The sequence below is a fragment of the Drosophila persimilis genome, unplaced genomic scaffold (genome assembly GCF_003286085.1).
Source record: "Drosophila persimilis strain 14011-0111.01,24,50 unplaced genomic scaffold, DperRS2 tig00000002-arrow-pilon, whole genome shotgun sequence".
In the NCBI taxonomy this organism is placed as follows: Eukaryota; Metazoa; Arthropoda; class Insecta; order Diptera; family Drosophilidae; genus Drosophila; species Drosophila persimilis.
This window is the reverse complement of record NW_020825289.1, coordinates 5,091,021-5,105,562: the sequence shown is the minus strand read 5'-3', so window position 1 is coordinate 5,105,562 and position 14,542 is coordinate 5,091,021. Positions and strand designations below refer to the sequence as shown.

General features: G+C 49.2%; 4 protein-coding genes across 6 annotated transcripts in view; 3 read left to right on the top strand and 1 right to left on the bottom strand.

Moving 5' to 3' along the window:
- The window catches only part of LOC6589922 (alpha-protein kinase 1), a 71,047-nt gene that overhangs the window by 32,026 nt on the left and 24,479 nt on the right, over positions 1 to 14,542 (bottom strand). The window lies entirely within an intron of this gene.
- Positions 1,168 to 2,142, top strand: LOC6589917. The gene has a single exon (XM_002015683.2). It carries the CDS (start codon positions 1,269 to 1,271, stop codon positions 2,073 to 2,075), a length of 807 nt encoding a protein of 268 aa, XP_002015719.2. The 5' UTR covers positions 1,168 to 1,268; the 3' UTR covers positions 2,076 to 2,142.
- Positions 3,970 to 4,972, top strand: LOC6589915. Its single transcript, XM_002015681.2, has one exon. The coding sequence runs from the start codon at positions 4,020 to 4,022 to the stop codon at positions 4,719 to 4,721; it is 702 nt and encodes a 233-aa protein (XP_002015717.2). The 5' UTR covers positions 3,970 to 4,019; the 3' UTR covers positions 4,722 to 4,972.
- LOC6589914 lies at positions 5,022 to 6,843 on the top strand. Its single transcript, XM_002015680.2, has one exon. It carries the CDS (start codon positions 5,047 to 5,049, stop codon positions 6,739 to 6,741), a length of 1,695 nt encoding a protein of 564 aa, XP_002015716.2. The 5' UTR covers positions 5,022 to 5,046; the 3' UTR covers positions 6,742 to 6,843.

The following is a 14,542-nucleotide window of genomic DNA, read 5'->3' as shown; positions in this document are numbered from 1 at the left end:
AAATTTCTCATAAGTAAATCAGTTGCAATCCAAGCGGTACGGATTGTTTTTTAGTCTAAATTTTATCGGAATTTTCACATTTTCATATTTGGATTTTAGTATCTAAATTAAAAGCAATCAGAATGCATTCTTCGTGGGCAGCTCTTAGAGCCAAGGTCGTTGGACCTGGCATGGCCACCGGGACGAAAGTGCCGGGATTCGTGAGGGCCATGCACATGTCGGACAACCCTGGGCTGGTGAACCACAGGACTAGGATGCTGAAGAGCCAGCCCCGGGAGACGTCCCAGTCGCAGGCGCTGAACCGTCCAGCCCGATACGATGATACATTCTACAAGCCTGTTTGCTACCGGAAGCGGGTCTACGAGCGGACTTGGCCCGAGTACGAGCTAGAGGAAGAGATCGAAGAGCCCCCAAAGCCGGCCACGGACCGTCGCGACATCGAGGGACTCGACCGGAAGGAGCAGCATCGTCGGACCAATTCTTCGTTGAACCATCCAGGCCAGCAACGATTTGATGATACCAAATACACTCCACGCCGCTGGTCCGAGCAATCCTATCAAGCCACCTGGCAGGAGCCTCAGCAGCCAAAGGCCCCCAAGCGCCACCACAGTCAGCGCCGTGGAGAAGGATGGACCGAGACTCGCAATTGGAGCCGCTAGGAAAGGACTCGCCTAAGAATACGCACAGGCGTACGCTAAGCGATTGCTGAAGAGTTATAGAAAATCCCTTAAATTCCGAAATTAAATCTCTATTAAACAAAAAAAGTTTTGGGTCACGAGAGAAGCGAGTGTGCAGGGGGGCTGTCCTTAGTATATTTATATATAGTTTTGACAGTTTCCTGCATCACGTAAGGGATTCTTCAGGCGGGGAGACTTGTGAGAAAATCTTTGTCAAATCTTTGGACAAAAGATCTCTTAAGATCGAAATGATTAGGGAGGTTTCCTATAGCAGACATCTCTACTACGGGCTCTTTCTAAGGCGCCTGTGTTATTCAACCTCTCCCACGTCCGGGCGTGTCGAAATACAAAATTTCGGAAAGCAAAAGACAAGGCCTCATTTGCTTTCGAAAATTTTCGTATTACTTGGAAACTAGAAAGAATCTCCATTCTGTCTCTGCCTTCACCCCGTCCGGACGAAATCAAAATTGCGTTCCGAAATAAATTTCTCGAAAAAAAAACAGTAAATTTTTGTTCAAACATTTTCGATTGATAAAAAATTATACAAATCGGCTTTAAACTTGTGCAACCAATTCGACACGGGCTACGACCATGTTTCTCTTAAAGAATACCATGAGGAGGGCGACAACGGTGATGCAGGTCCTGAGCAGGCCGACCCCCGGCTTGTTCTCGGTTTGCAACGCCATTAGGAAAATGGACACACTGTACGGGCGCGAAGGCTGCGAGGACTGCGTGGATAGCTACCCCGTGCTGTCGGTGCGGAAGGACCTCAAGCGGATGGATCCCCCCGACAACACGAGGGTGCCCGAGGCCTGCTGGCAGTCCCTGCGCCGCACCGAGTACAAGTGTCGTACCGATCCGGAGTTCACAGTCGACTCTTTCATCACCGAGAGAATGAAGTGCCTGGCGGACCGGTGTGCCTTTGCCTTTCCCCCCAGGGACCTGAAGTACTACCGGCCTGGCGACAAGCTGCGTCGCAAGTACCAGCGCACATGGGTCGAGTGTGTGCTGAAGCGTCGCAAGCGTAAGGCCAAGTGCATCCTGAAGCCAATGAACATCAAGCGGCGCAAGCGCAGGAAGCCCAAGTCCCCGACCGTCTGCAAAATGGTTCCCTGCAACGCCGGGGCACCCAAGCTGGACCTGATGACCTGCACCAAGTCGATGGGCGGGCCGTGCCCGAAAATAACGATGCCCTTCTGCAAGGAGGTACATAGTTCAACCAGGTGCAAGATTGGCGCACGCGGCCCGAGCAAGTGCCGCAAGCGTTTGACCAAGTATCCGAGCTTCTCCGAGTGCTTGATCGATCCCTTGCCGGAGGCGCCACCCACCGAGTGCAACTGCCTTAAGCGACCGTCCATGTGCTCCGTCTGGGAGTACTATCGTCACAGGAAGTCCTAGGCTGTCGATTCTATCGCTGATTAAACAATAGCCCAAACTAGTGCAATTACAGAGCAAACAAACAAAAGTCCATCGTCTTTTTTGTCAGATTCCTTTTGGGACTGAACTTTCCTGGCTCTCATTCCATTTGTCAAAGAATCGTCGTTCGAAGTCCTTTGCTTTTTAAAATTCAATGTTGTAAAATCTACCACCAAAAGGGAACCCACCGGAGCCATGCAGATGAAGCAGTTCAGTCGGCTCTTAAAGCTTCGATCAGTCTACAGACAGGCTCGCTCCATGGCGAGGCTTCCCGATCCGCCATGTGAGTCTGTGCTCTGCTGCTCTACACCCCAGAGGCAGTTTCCATACCAACTGCCGTACGAGAAGCTGATGGCCGTGTACCGTGAGCTGGAGACAAAGTGCAGCGTCCTGCGCGAGGCCCTCCACCAAACCGGCAACAAATGGCAGACCCAGAGGCCCGGCCCCAAGCCGCCGAGTCCGGAGAAGTGCCGCTACCATCAGTGGACCACGGTGGAGTGTCCGCCGGGGAAGCTGCGCATGAAGAAGATTCAGCCGCCAGGGTATCGGGCGACCCTTAAAGAGTCTCACCACCGTTACACAGTTTTCCTGTCCAAAGATCTGTCAAAAGGGCTGCGGCAAGGAAACTGTGGACTGGACAGCACTAGGTTCTGTTTTCCGGGGCCAACCAATGAAACATTTCCAAATTGCGACCGTTGCGGGCCTCGGAAAACCGAATTTTTGCAATCCATGATTCTTTTGAAGAAATAAAGATATTTCGAAGCAACCTTAGAAAATATAGCCAGAACTTGTGTAGCTCCCGTTGGGAGGATCCAGTTGGCATTGACTTTCGATTCACATTCACAGACACATTACATATCAAAGTACATTTTATTTTTTGCTCAAACCGTCTTCCAAATCGCTTGTTCGCATTACTCGTATATAGTTCTTCGCTTTAGTGTTCACAATCGAGACCAAGAAAACGCCGAAAATAGTCATGGCAGGAACCTCTATTTTGGCCTCCATTTGCGCGGGTCGTTTGACAAAATTCTTCGTTAACCAGTCGAAATCCCAGTCGCATCTCATCAGGAGCAAGGCTCAGTGGACTGCCCAGGTGCTGTCCCCGCAGCCGAAGGCCGCTGAGCGATTTGACTACTTGAGGCCCTACGCCGCCTCGCACCAGATCCCGGCATCCCGTAGAATGGCGAAGGCGATGAACTACGATTTTACCTCGACGTGGACCTCATTCATATCCGGCTGCCAGCGATCGCCGATGAAGAAGCAGCCCAACGACTTCAGTCCGACGCTGCCGAAGGGTGCATCGGGGGACAAGATGCTGCCGGTCCCGGCCACGGTCCCTGTCCTCGGAGAAATGGCCCCCAAGTTGCAGACTCTCCGGATGTTTGAGCTATTGGAAGCCTCCCGCAAGGGCCTCAGCTTGTTCAAGGCGCCGCCCACACCAAAGCTGCCCCTCCATCTGGGCAAGATGTCGGGGGGAATGGCCCAGATGTCTCCCACTCTGCTCATGGGCAGACAATACGCCATGGGACGCGGCCTGGGCTCCTGCGTCAATAACCAGAGTCTTTGATCGCATCAAAATGACACGTAAATGTTTCTAAATTGACACATAGTGGTCTCTGATGGGTGCAGTCCTGGCCATCTGCCGCCCCATTCAGCTACAGCTTGAACACAACACTACCGCAGGGAGATTGTGCTGTGGCCGAGTTGTACTTGATGGTGGCTCCGGTTCTCCATGGCTACTCTCTCAAAACCAAACTATTAAAGTTATTAAAGCTATTAAAGTTAAGTTATTAATGTTTCGGATCAAAAGTAGTCTTTTTCCATTGGAAAATGGGGCAGGCAATGCCGTTTCCTTCCAACTTTTGGCCTAAAATCCCCTAAAAATTCATATAAGCCCACTTAAGTGCCCCTTGAAAGAATCGTACCATGATGCTAATGGGTTCAACCTGGCAGATGCTTCAAATGATCTCCACTTCCAGCAGATGCTTCCATCGAGTCGCTGAGATCAAAAAGATCAACCCCCTTGACCATCGCAGTTCAATCGATTGCAGATCCAAGCCATTCAAGGAGCACATTTGCAGTCGACCCTCCAACGAGTTCTGTGTAGGGAGGAGCATCTCCGCGTTTGTGTGCGACCAATTCAAGAAGATGTCGGGGGTCGAGACACCGCCACCGAAGTGCCGCACAGAGCTCATGTGGAAAACTCTGCCCAAGTCCTGCAAAAAGGGCGACGACCGCTTCGACGTGTTGTTCTACCAGGCGTCGGATAAGTTCCGCCCTTTCCAGCGTACCTGGTGGGAGTGTTGTCCCCGCCTGGTGCCCAAGCTAGTCTGCGGCTGGTCCGATGCCATTCCGCCACAGGTGAAGCGCCGCAAGAACAAGGCGTCCAAGGGCTGTAGCAGCCTAGCGATGCCAAGCTGTAGGGCGCGACTGGTGCCGCCCAAGTGCTCGTCTTGGAGGCCGTGCAAGAAGATCAAGTGTCCGTTTCCCAGCTACTCAGAGTGCGTACGCGGTGGTCTCATAGCGGAGCTTCCACACGAGTGCCGCTGCCTGGAGCGTTACCCGATCTGCTTTGATAATCTGTTCGACAGGAAGCCAAAGAGCATCTATCCGTGCCAGCGATCGTAACCGAAGATGGTGTACACATGTGTCCTGTGAGCTCTGACAGAAGCTGTGCACTTTAGCTGCAGAGATCCTGTCAGATCCCACGGGACAATCAGAAAACATCAAAGAAATAATCATAAACAGAATGGGGACGAAAGTGAGTTGTCGTTCTTCTATTTGCCCAACTCCCTGACCCTTTACACCTACGGAGCACTCTCAGACCAATCTGTCTTGTTCCTGCCTGAGAATAGACTTTAGTTTGGACAGTCCATTACACAGTTCCCAAGCTAGATCACATCGAAATTTTTCTTTTCAAAAATACAAATTCTGTTTAGCTTTCGCCGGCACTATGATCTCTCGTTCGTCCACGATGCTGATATGTGCGCGAATGGCCAATCGCTGCGTCACGCACTGCCTGGCCGCCAAGCCCTCGGAGGCGAGGCTCGAGCTGAGTCGACGATTCAGTCAGGCGTGTCTCGTGTGCCCGGAGAGGGACGCCAAAAAGACGCAATCCCTGTGTGAGATCCGTACGATTGGCACCGGGGAGCCGACTTCCGAGGACGAATTGTTCAGCGAGGACTCGGAGATCGATGCCAGCTCTGCGGCTGAAGGGCTGCATGGACAGGCGCTGGACATGGACAGCAGCGCCAGACTCATGGCAGACAATGATGATCAGTGGGATCAGCTGAAGAAGCTGGCACCAGAAGAAATCAATCAGAACACTTGTCAGGCGGAGGACACTATTAGTGTGAAGACCTTAACTGCTCGCGACAAGGGCGCGTCATCGATTGCGTATCAATCGAGGAAAGGTTACCACGACATCCGTCGAAGAAGGTTTAGCAGAAGATCCAGCGGTAGATTTGGTGAGGATAAGGACTCTACGAGTGCCCCTGGAACAACAGATGACTACGACCATTGCATTAGTCTAGCAGTGGACGATATCCTCGCTGGCTGCCTCGTCTCCGAAGCTGGCTGGTTCCACGAAAGCTGGATCACCAATGAAGCAAACAGTCCATTGGCAGAGGATGAGAGAACGGGTCCAGCGGTGCGGTATAACAATGAGTCATACGATCTAGCCGACTTCACGGACTTCTTGGAATCAATTGAGGAAACAAAGAGCTTCGCAGCGTCCGAAATAGAGGCCTTGTTCAAGGAGTATGTGGCCAGCACGAATACTCAATTGGAAGCGGATCGAACTGTCTACGACGAGTGCATGAATCAGGCCGTACAGGCGGCAAATATCTTGAATGATGCAGGGGACCCGGAGTTCAGGGCAAACACACTCTCTCCAAATCTATCTGTCTACAAGGCGTGCATGAGGTGGAAAGTAAGGGGGAAAGGGGGGCTCAGAACGAGGTCCAAAGAGGAGTGGGTTCCGGCACCAACGAATCTATCGGGATCGAAAAAGGGTGCCAACCAGGTCTACCTCGACGAAATGCAGAGCGTGTGGCACCGTGACCGCGTGGCCACATCCACAGACGCATTGAACGCAGACCAGGAGACAGACATGGCCGATGCGTTCAACACTGAGATTGCCAGCAAGATCTTCTTTGACAAAATGCAAAGTATGTGGGACCATAACCGAGCGGATTACTCCACCTCCACCTCCAGGAAAGACCAGGACTTGGCCAGCACAACCGATGCCGACTCGGACTTTGGCGAGTTCCTTCGCTGCGAGTCCGAGGCTCCAGAGGCCATTAATACCATAAAGCCCTACAGGCCCTTCAAAACCATACAAGTTCCTGCTGATTCGAAGGCCACCCGAAGTAAGATTTCCACAGGACTTGACAAATCTCTGAAGAGTCTGCGCCCTGCAGCGCCAAAGGCACCTGCCAAACCGGGAAAGGGTATTCGGGAACTGCCAGCGGATAAGCTCGCTGTAACCAAGGGGGACGCCAAGGGGCGCCGCCTCCACACCAACCTAACGGAGACGCAGTCACACACACAAGTGGTTCTTGCCGTTCTGCAGCAGGCCCTTGACGAACTGAAGTCCGGAAAAAGCCGTCTCAAGACCACGATCAAAATCACCAAGCCTGAAAAGTAGTAGACGGAGCAGCTGGGCATTTATTTAATTTGTTTGGATAATCAAAATTATTATATTGAAAAGCAATAATGGAATAATTATTTTAAATATGAGTTACACGCAGATATTGTTTACTGATTTCTATATATTCCACCCTTCACCCACCCTCAAGGGGATTGGAGTTGGGTTTCGTTGGAGGAGGGTCGTCCGATTGCACATTCACTTTGCCATCGATGCCAGTGCGGAAAAGCTCAACGCAACGACAGCAAACACACAAAATGCGAACAGCAGACTGCGCATGTTTAAATTTAATTGAACATTTAGCCAAATTAAAATGCATTTTATTACGCAGACTCGGCCGGACTGGACTGACTTTGGCATGGAAATGGCAATGGAAATGGAAATGGAAATGCAAAACAACGCGCGCCCAATCAGCCAGGCGGAGGCAGAGTTAGAGTCAGAGTCAGTTGCAGTTGCAGTTGCAGACAGACTCCCAGATAGATAGAGAGACTGGAGACAGAAGACAAAGTCTCTGGCGGAGTGCAGGCTGTTGGCTCTGACTGGGCCTAGGCACGCAACGGTTATTCGGTTTGCTTGGTTTTGTTGGCTTTGTTGGTGTTGTATTTCGGCTCTGAATTGTTGGCAGTGTTTATGCGAAATTTGGCACAGATTCGCCAGGCAAAGATTCGATCTTGAGGCGGAACTGGGCGAGAGGAGCGACACAGGCACAAGCACACAGGCAAACTGGTTGGCTAACATGCGTTCCAGCAATTGTTTAATAGCCTAATTAAAATTTGCGAGGGAACAGGTTGGTTGGGAAAGTCGGGCATTGGCTCGTATGCAAAAGCCATGGCCTGAGCCGTGGCCAGCAGCAGCAGCAGCAGCTGGCATGACTGTCATGCATCACCATCTGTGCTGTGACGTGATGTGACATGACTGCGGTGCAGGACGAGGACGAGGACGAGGACAGGACAGGACCGTGCTGTACTGTCATGCGGGTGGTTTGTCAGCAGCTAATGCTCGACTACTCTCTGCTTTCTGCTCTCCGTCTCTCCATCTCTCACTCTTCCTTCTTCCCATCTCCCCATCGCCCTGATTTTTCTCTGTTTTTTCTTATTTCTTGCAATTACATTTGGCTGTTAATTGCATTATGCATATTTATGGAAACACCCCAGCAGCAGCAGCAGCAGCAGCAACAGCCTCCACCTCCTAACTCCTACTGCTACTCCTACTCCTGTCCAGCAGTTGAGTCAGCAGAGGGTACAATGCCGGCTCATTAGCATACATCAGCGCGTTAAGCTCGTCCAGAGTCTGAACGAGTTATGAGCATAACAGGCATAACGCTTGTCAGACAGCGTCAGACCCATCCCCATCCCAATCCACATCCACATCCACGCCCATCCACTGAACAGCAGCCCTGAGTAGCCCTGACATGGCTTCCCCCTCTAATTTAAATTAAAATGTGAAAAACACTCTCGCCGGACAGCGAAAGGGACTGGGACTGGGACTGGGATAAAAAACAACACAACGAGGGAAAACTGAAAACTGAAAATGTGCATGGAAAATCAAATCTAAAATAGCTGCCGGACATGGCATAATCAAATTGTAGGGCCGAAACACTAGCCAGCACAGCGCAGTAGTGGACGTTTCAGGGAGCAGAGAAAATATGATTCTGTGGCCATGTGAGAGCGGTGCGATGCGGTGAGTAAATTTCAAGATTCCAAATGAAATGTAGTTTTATATTTTTATAGAATTTTCTCGAGTAAGCTGCAATGCCCACAGCTGGGACTATCTCTCGTATAAAAACCTCTTAAGTTCCGTCGTACTCTCTCCTCTCTTCTGTCTGCTGAGCAAACTCGCCTCCTGGCACACTCTCTTTTCGAGGCACAAAGCAAACACCTAAGAAATGTCCAGCTCTCTGCTTGAGGCTCTTTTTTGTTCTTAGAGGTTCCATTCACACTTCTCTCCGAGAAAGGCTGCTGCTGCCGCTGCCGCTGCCGCTGCTGCTGCCCTTGCTGTGCGCCTGTTAAGCTCAGCCATGGATTTCCAGAGAAGAGAGGAAGACAGGCATATACAGGGAAAGAGAGAGAGAGAGAGAGTAAGAGAGGCATTCATGCCACCAAATGGCTGCAATAAATAATTGTGCCCACTCTCTCCATCCCTCCCGCACTCCGAAAACGTTGCATGCACAGGCATGAAATATGCCAGAGAAATATCAATAAGAGAGCGGACGAAAACTTTCTAATCGCACTATAATTGCAGGAGAAAAAAGATACAGAAATTAAGAAGAAAAGAGGAAACGTTGGCAACAAAAATGGCCAACAGTAAACTATATGTTTGGCCAGCAACAATGTTGTTGCAATTGAATGTCGTACATCCATAATTCACAATCAAATTTGCATCCATTCGGAATTGAGAGACAAACAGCGACTAATAAGTACACGCCATTAACACCGCCAAGTGCTGGCTGTATTGGGCCATAAGCCAGTGTACGAGTATGTGCCGTGATTAGGCCAGATCGACGGAATACAATTTACGGCAATGACACTCGCACGACACTTTCATAATTAAGTGGGGCCCGCAGCAAGAAGAGTGGAACTGGTTTCTGCATCATCTACTGATGTGCTGATCTGCAGATGGATGTGCCCTACTACTATATCGCGATCCCGTCTCACATAGATTCAGGGTATCAATGATCGGGCAGGCGAAATGCCAATTAGGCCGAACTTAATTCCGCTCCTGCCCCACCCAATTAAGCGAAAGAGAACGAGAAGGCACAACTCAGGACCCCGCATCGGTGGAATACATATCGTTTAATTGAAATAATTACACATTAAGTGCATTAATTATTTTCACTTGCATGCAAACTGGGGACGACAGCGCCGAGGACAGAGCCGGAGTTGGAGTTGGAGCCAGAGCCAGCCCGAAAGGCGCCTGAGACGAGGCTTCGTGGCTTCGTGGCCTGCGCCTTCTGCCTTTTCGCGTAATTATTAATTTAAACCATTCGACGACTCCGCTGGGTATCGTAGGCTATTACGGCTTGCAACAGCAAACAGCAACAACTTGCAACAACTCGTTTTGTTGCTGCCGTTAGCTTAGGTCATAATTATTAAGGCAAAATCATAATTAAAAATGTATTTAGCCAGACTTTGAAATATGTTTTGGACGCGCCCAAAGCCTGTCCGCACTGTCCAGGGCGAGACGCGTGCAAAGGACGATGGTCCGAACGGAGTCAGTGCGGAGCGTGTATAATTAGCTGGAAATAAAGCGTCTAATGTTGGGGGTGTGCTATCGTCTATGCCCCAAGGGGACTGGGATTAGTTGTGGCATGAATTGCAACCCTTGGCATCGATTAGAAGTCACTCCACTTTGCTTGTCGGGCAGCGAGAAACGGAAAAGTGTCTTTGAATGGTTCCAAAATTTAAACACAGTTTCCATCGAGAACTGTTGATTAGGCGACTCCAAGGCGGGATATATGTATTCTCTTTGGCGACACAAAGTACATAGTCGCGACTGGCTGCCATCAGACGCCCCTCTTTTGACGCTGTTTCCAGTGCTCTATGGCTGCTGTTGTCTCTCTTAAACTAATTAAAACGTACAATACCCAAATTAATTACTAAAACAGGTTAAGTTGGGCGCAATAATAGCCTTCTATCCCCGGTATCCCAGTGTGTGCTGCTGCTGTTCCTGTCGATGAGGATGAGGATGATGTCGCTCCTGCACCTGCACCTGCACCTGCTGTGGCAGTGTCTGTGGCAGTGTCTGTGTCTATGGATGGTGTTGTGGCCCTTAGTGTTTGGCGCTTGAATAATTATTGCAGTCAACTACGGTTCGGTTCAGTTCGGTTCGGATATCAACTGGCTTTCGGGCGCCCTCACAGCACGTCAATTGTTTTATTAGTGGCCCTCGGGCCGAAGTTTGTGTCGTGGACACCGCGGCGTATGTGCGATGTGTGGTGTGTTTTTGGCCGTGCGATGTGTGGTGTGTGGGAGGGGATATCTATGCAAATATAGTGCTGAATATATTTACTAATAACTATTTTACCTTAGCGACATGTGTCGCGCTTACCCACCAACTAAAAGCCACTTTTCCGTTGTGTTGTCCTTTTTGGCCAAAAGTTTTGCCCCGCATTGGCCACGGCGTCCGTTGCTCCTCCTTCTTCTTTTTTGTGACTATTTTTTCTGTGTACTCTGTAGCATCTGTCAGCTGCGGCACTCATAATTTATTGAAGCACATAAATTTCACTTAATTGGCACTGCCAATAATGCAGCAGCAACAACAACCGCCACAAAGGGCACTAACGATGACACAAGCAAACTATTGAAAGGTCCTTTGGCCTCCTTCCCACCCCACACGTATCTCCTTGTCACACACCATCCCACACACTCATGGACATGCACATTAGTTGCAATTAGTCAGCAGACTAATTACTCTCTTTAGACGATGGTCGCTGTTCGTCGTACTATTTTTGCTCTCATTTTGGTCGGCACTCGTGTGTATCATATGGGTGTTTGGGGGATACTGGTATCTTTTGACAAATTCAATGCTGTCTTAATGTTCCCCTGCTCCTAAGCTCACCTGAGTCTGAGTCTTTCTTTTAATCCAGTCCTCAGGCTTCTCTCCATCAACTCCATCGTGTGGTCTCTATTTTCTTCCAGTACAGTCGTAACCTTTCTTGCCAACAGTTTTCCTCGTCTTGCTCCAATATCATGTTTCGTTCCTCCCACTCTCTTGAACTCATTAAGCAAACAAAATCGGCCTGCAAACTTGTTCTTGCCATTGTTATTTCTCTTCCTTTATTATTTGTGCCACACCCAACGCAAAAGACGGAAAAATTATGCATTTTTCTTGAGCATTTTCCATGCCATCTGCGGAGTGGCTCTGGCCGCATACTTTATCCTCCTGCCGGTCTCCCCCTCTCCTCCTTCTCCACCCCTCAGAGCTCATAATAAACGAATTAGCGCCTTTGGCTAAATGGAAGTAGAATGCAATTTCATTGCAATTATCGAGTGGAGGAGAGCTCCAGTCTGACCCTCTTGGATCCCGGTCCCAGGTCCCAGGTCCCAGTACCGTATAGCCTCCTTTGCATGGCTTGGCTAAATAAACAACTGACTCAGAGACAGAGGTACAGCCAGAGTTCCTCTGCGACTTGGTCTTCGCCTTGGACTTGGTCTTGGTCTTGGACTTGGCCCCCACAATGAGCACATAAAAAAATTAATGCTCTCTCGCTCGCTTTAAGCCATAAAGGTATGTCGGTCTCTGCCTCATGGCCAATTTCTTTTGGGGCCAAAACGCAATGCTAACAAATAGAAAAATTATCGCAATTGTGGCATCTCTTTTTTATGCCTTTTCGCTTTTCGCTTTCCTCTTTCCTCTGCGGTGGGTTTTTCCTGAAGCCAGAGCGAATGTGCATTTAATTTGTGACGCACTCAAACAAATGCACTGAGAGAAATGGGATTAACGATCGAATGAAGTGTGCATAGTTGTGGCTTCTACAGAGCATACAAGCATTCCCCACAGAATTCCACAATAAAGTGATTGGAGAATGTACAATTTTAAACGATATCCCATAATCCTTGCATTGGGCTGTGTCAGTGTAAGCCGAATTGTCCCGCTGATGCATAAAACATCAACAATGCGAGGCGATGCGATGGCCAAAACCAAAACACAGACCCCGATCCCGACCCCTTCCCCCTTCCCCCTGGGTAAGGCCCGCAAAAGAAGCGCAAAATAAATGCCAAAAAACAACAGCAATAACAGCAAGAGGTAACAAGAATAAAAGCAACAAATATTATGCCTTTTGGCAACGTTTTTCATACTCGAACTCGAACTCCACTTTCAGCCGGCAGCGGCAGGCAGCAGGCAGCGGCAGCGGCAGGCAGAAACGACGCCACGAACTCATAGTCGGAGTGCGGTACGAGTGCGCTTACAAACATGGTCATAATCACGCGTTAAATTAATGAGTTTAAATGCTATTTTTGGCCTTAACTATTGCAGCCACACACAAGCACACAGACACGTTTAATTGAAGCCAAGCGGAGGCAGCCACAGCCGCAGCCACAGCCACACAGCGTCTGTGCCTCAGTTGCAGCCACTCCGATTCCGATTCCGAATCCGAGTACGACTTCAGCTGCAACTTGGCCAAGCGACTTCGTCTCTTTTCGCAAATTATGAGAGACTCGACTCGGCAGCCAAGTTCAGGCTCAGTCTCAGGCTCAGGCTCAGGCTCTGACTCGGGCTTTGGGCCAACCGGCTCAGAGCTTGGCTATATTAAATTTATTTTAATGCCAAACTCCAGCTCCAACTGCAGTCCTCGCACATGGCCAGTGGGCATGGATTTTCTCTCCCATGGAGGCCAGACCTGGCCCAAATCGCGTTTCGCTAATTATTAACCCATCCGCCATCCGCTACCCCGCCAACCCCCCTCCATAACCGATCCTCATCGAGTGGTATCCATCGATGGTCTGTGCGGTCAATCCAGATGTGGAAGGAACCGTTTCTGGTGGGAAGGAAGCCATGTGGCATATGGCATGTGGCCTATGACTAAGGAAAGGTCAACAGAGCCTACAATGGGCCTCGGCTTAGGTGTTGCACTGTGATTCACACGAGTATGTGGCATACCGACCAGATAAATATTATATGGGCAACCAGATAAATGATTCAGATGCAGATTGAAACTGATAGATACAAATGGTAGCCGGCCAGGCGCACTTCAAATTATGAATAATGGCTGCCAATTATTGGCTTGTCATAATACAGTTGTCTAGTCCAGTCCAGTCTAGTCTAGTCTAGTCTAGTCTAGTGGGAGAAGTATGGAAGTGGCCAACAGATGGTGCCATGTCGCTGCTGCCACTTCTCATGTCGATTATCACGCAATAGAAAATTTCCTCTAATTTATGATATCGAAAAACTGCAACCCCAAGAGGACGCCTGATCTGGACACGGCCACAACCAGTTCATGTTATTGTCGGCAACATTGTTAATAATTTTTTAATGCCACCATAATTAAGACGAAGGCAATTTGCCATTTTGCAGTCTGTTGTTGCTGTTTTTTTTGCCGGCTTTGCGTAAATGAAATGAAATTAAGGCAAGTAGCACGGAGAGGAAGGTGGAAGGGGGATGTCGGGTAGTTAGAGCCAGTCCCAGATGATTATTGGCATTACGTGGACGTGCATAAGTCGTACTTACTCGGCGATACAATTAATTTATACTTAAACACACACACACTCACACACACACACACAGACACATGCAACAGCACACACCGACAATTTCAATGTTGCATGCAGCTGGTGCGGGTCTCTCTCGCCATCTCGACACACAAATTGCTTGGTAATTTATTTGCAATTAATTTTGAATTAATATCAACGAAATGTCTGCAAAGGAATTTGGGTCTTGTCTCGGGTCTGGGAATACTTTTGGAGTGGACAAAAAGGAAAAGCTGAATACAGAATGTAGAATGTAGAAGGGCGCCCGTGCCACAGAAAAAAAGGAATATACGAATATGGAACCTGTAAAAGGATCAAAACATAATATTATAAATATTCTTTCACTTACGGCCTTTCTCATCACGAAAGTTCTGGCAAGTAATTTATCAATTTGTTCACCATTTAAATTACCCTCTCGTGGGGCCTCTCCAGGCCCCCCTTTCGTGGCCGACAATGGGCCGTCTTCATCTTTTGGCTCATTTGCAGTCAATTTAGCACTCACGTGGTTAGTCATAAAAATATCTGCACAGAACATTCATTTAATAAGCAATTATTGTCTGCTCCTCTTTTAAAATCTTTCTGCCGGCCTGCCGGCTTGCCTGCCTGCCCGCCTG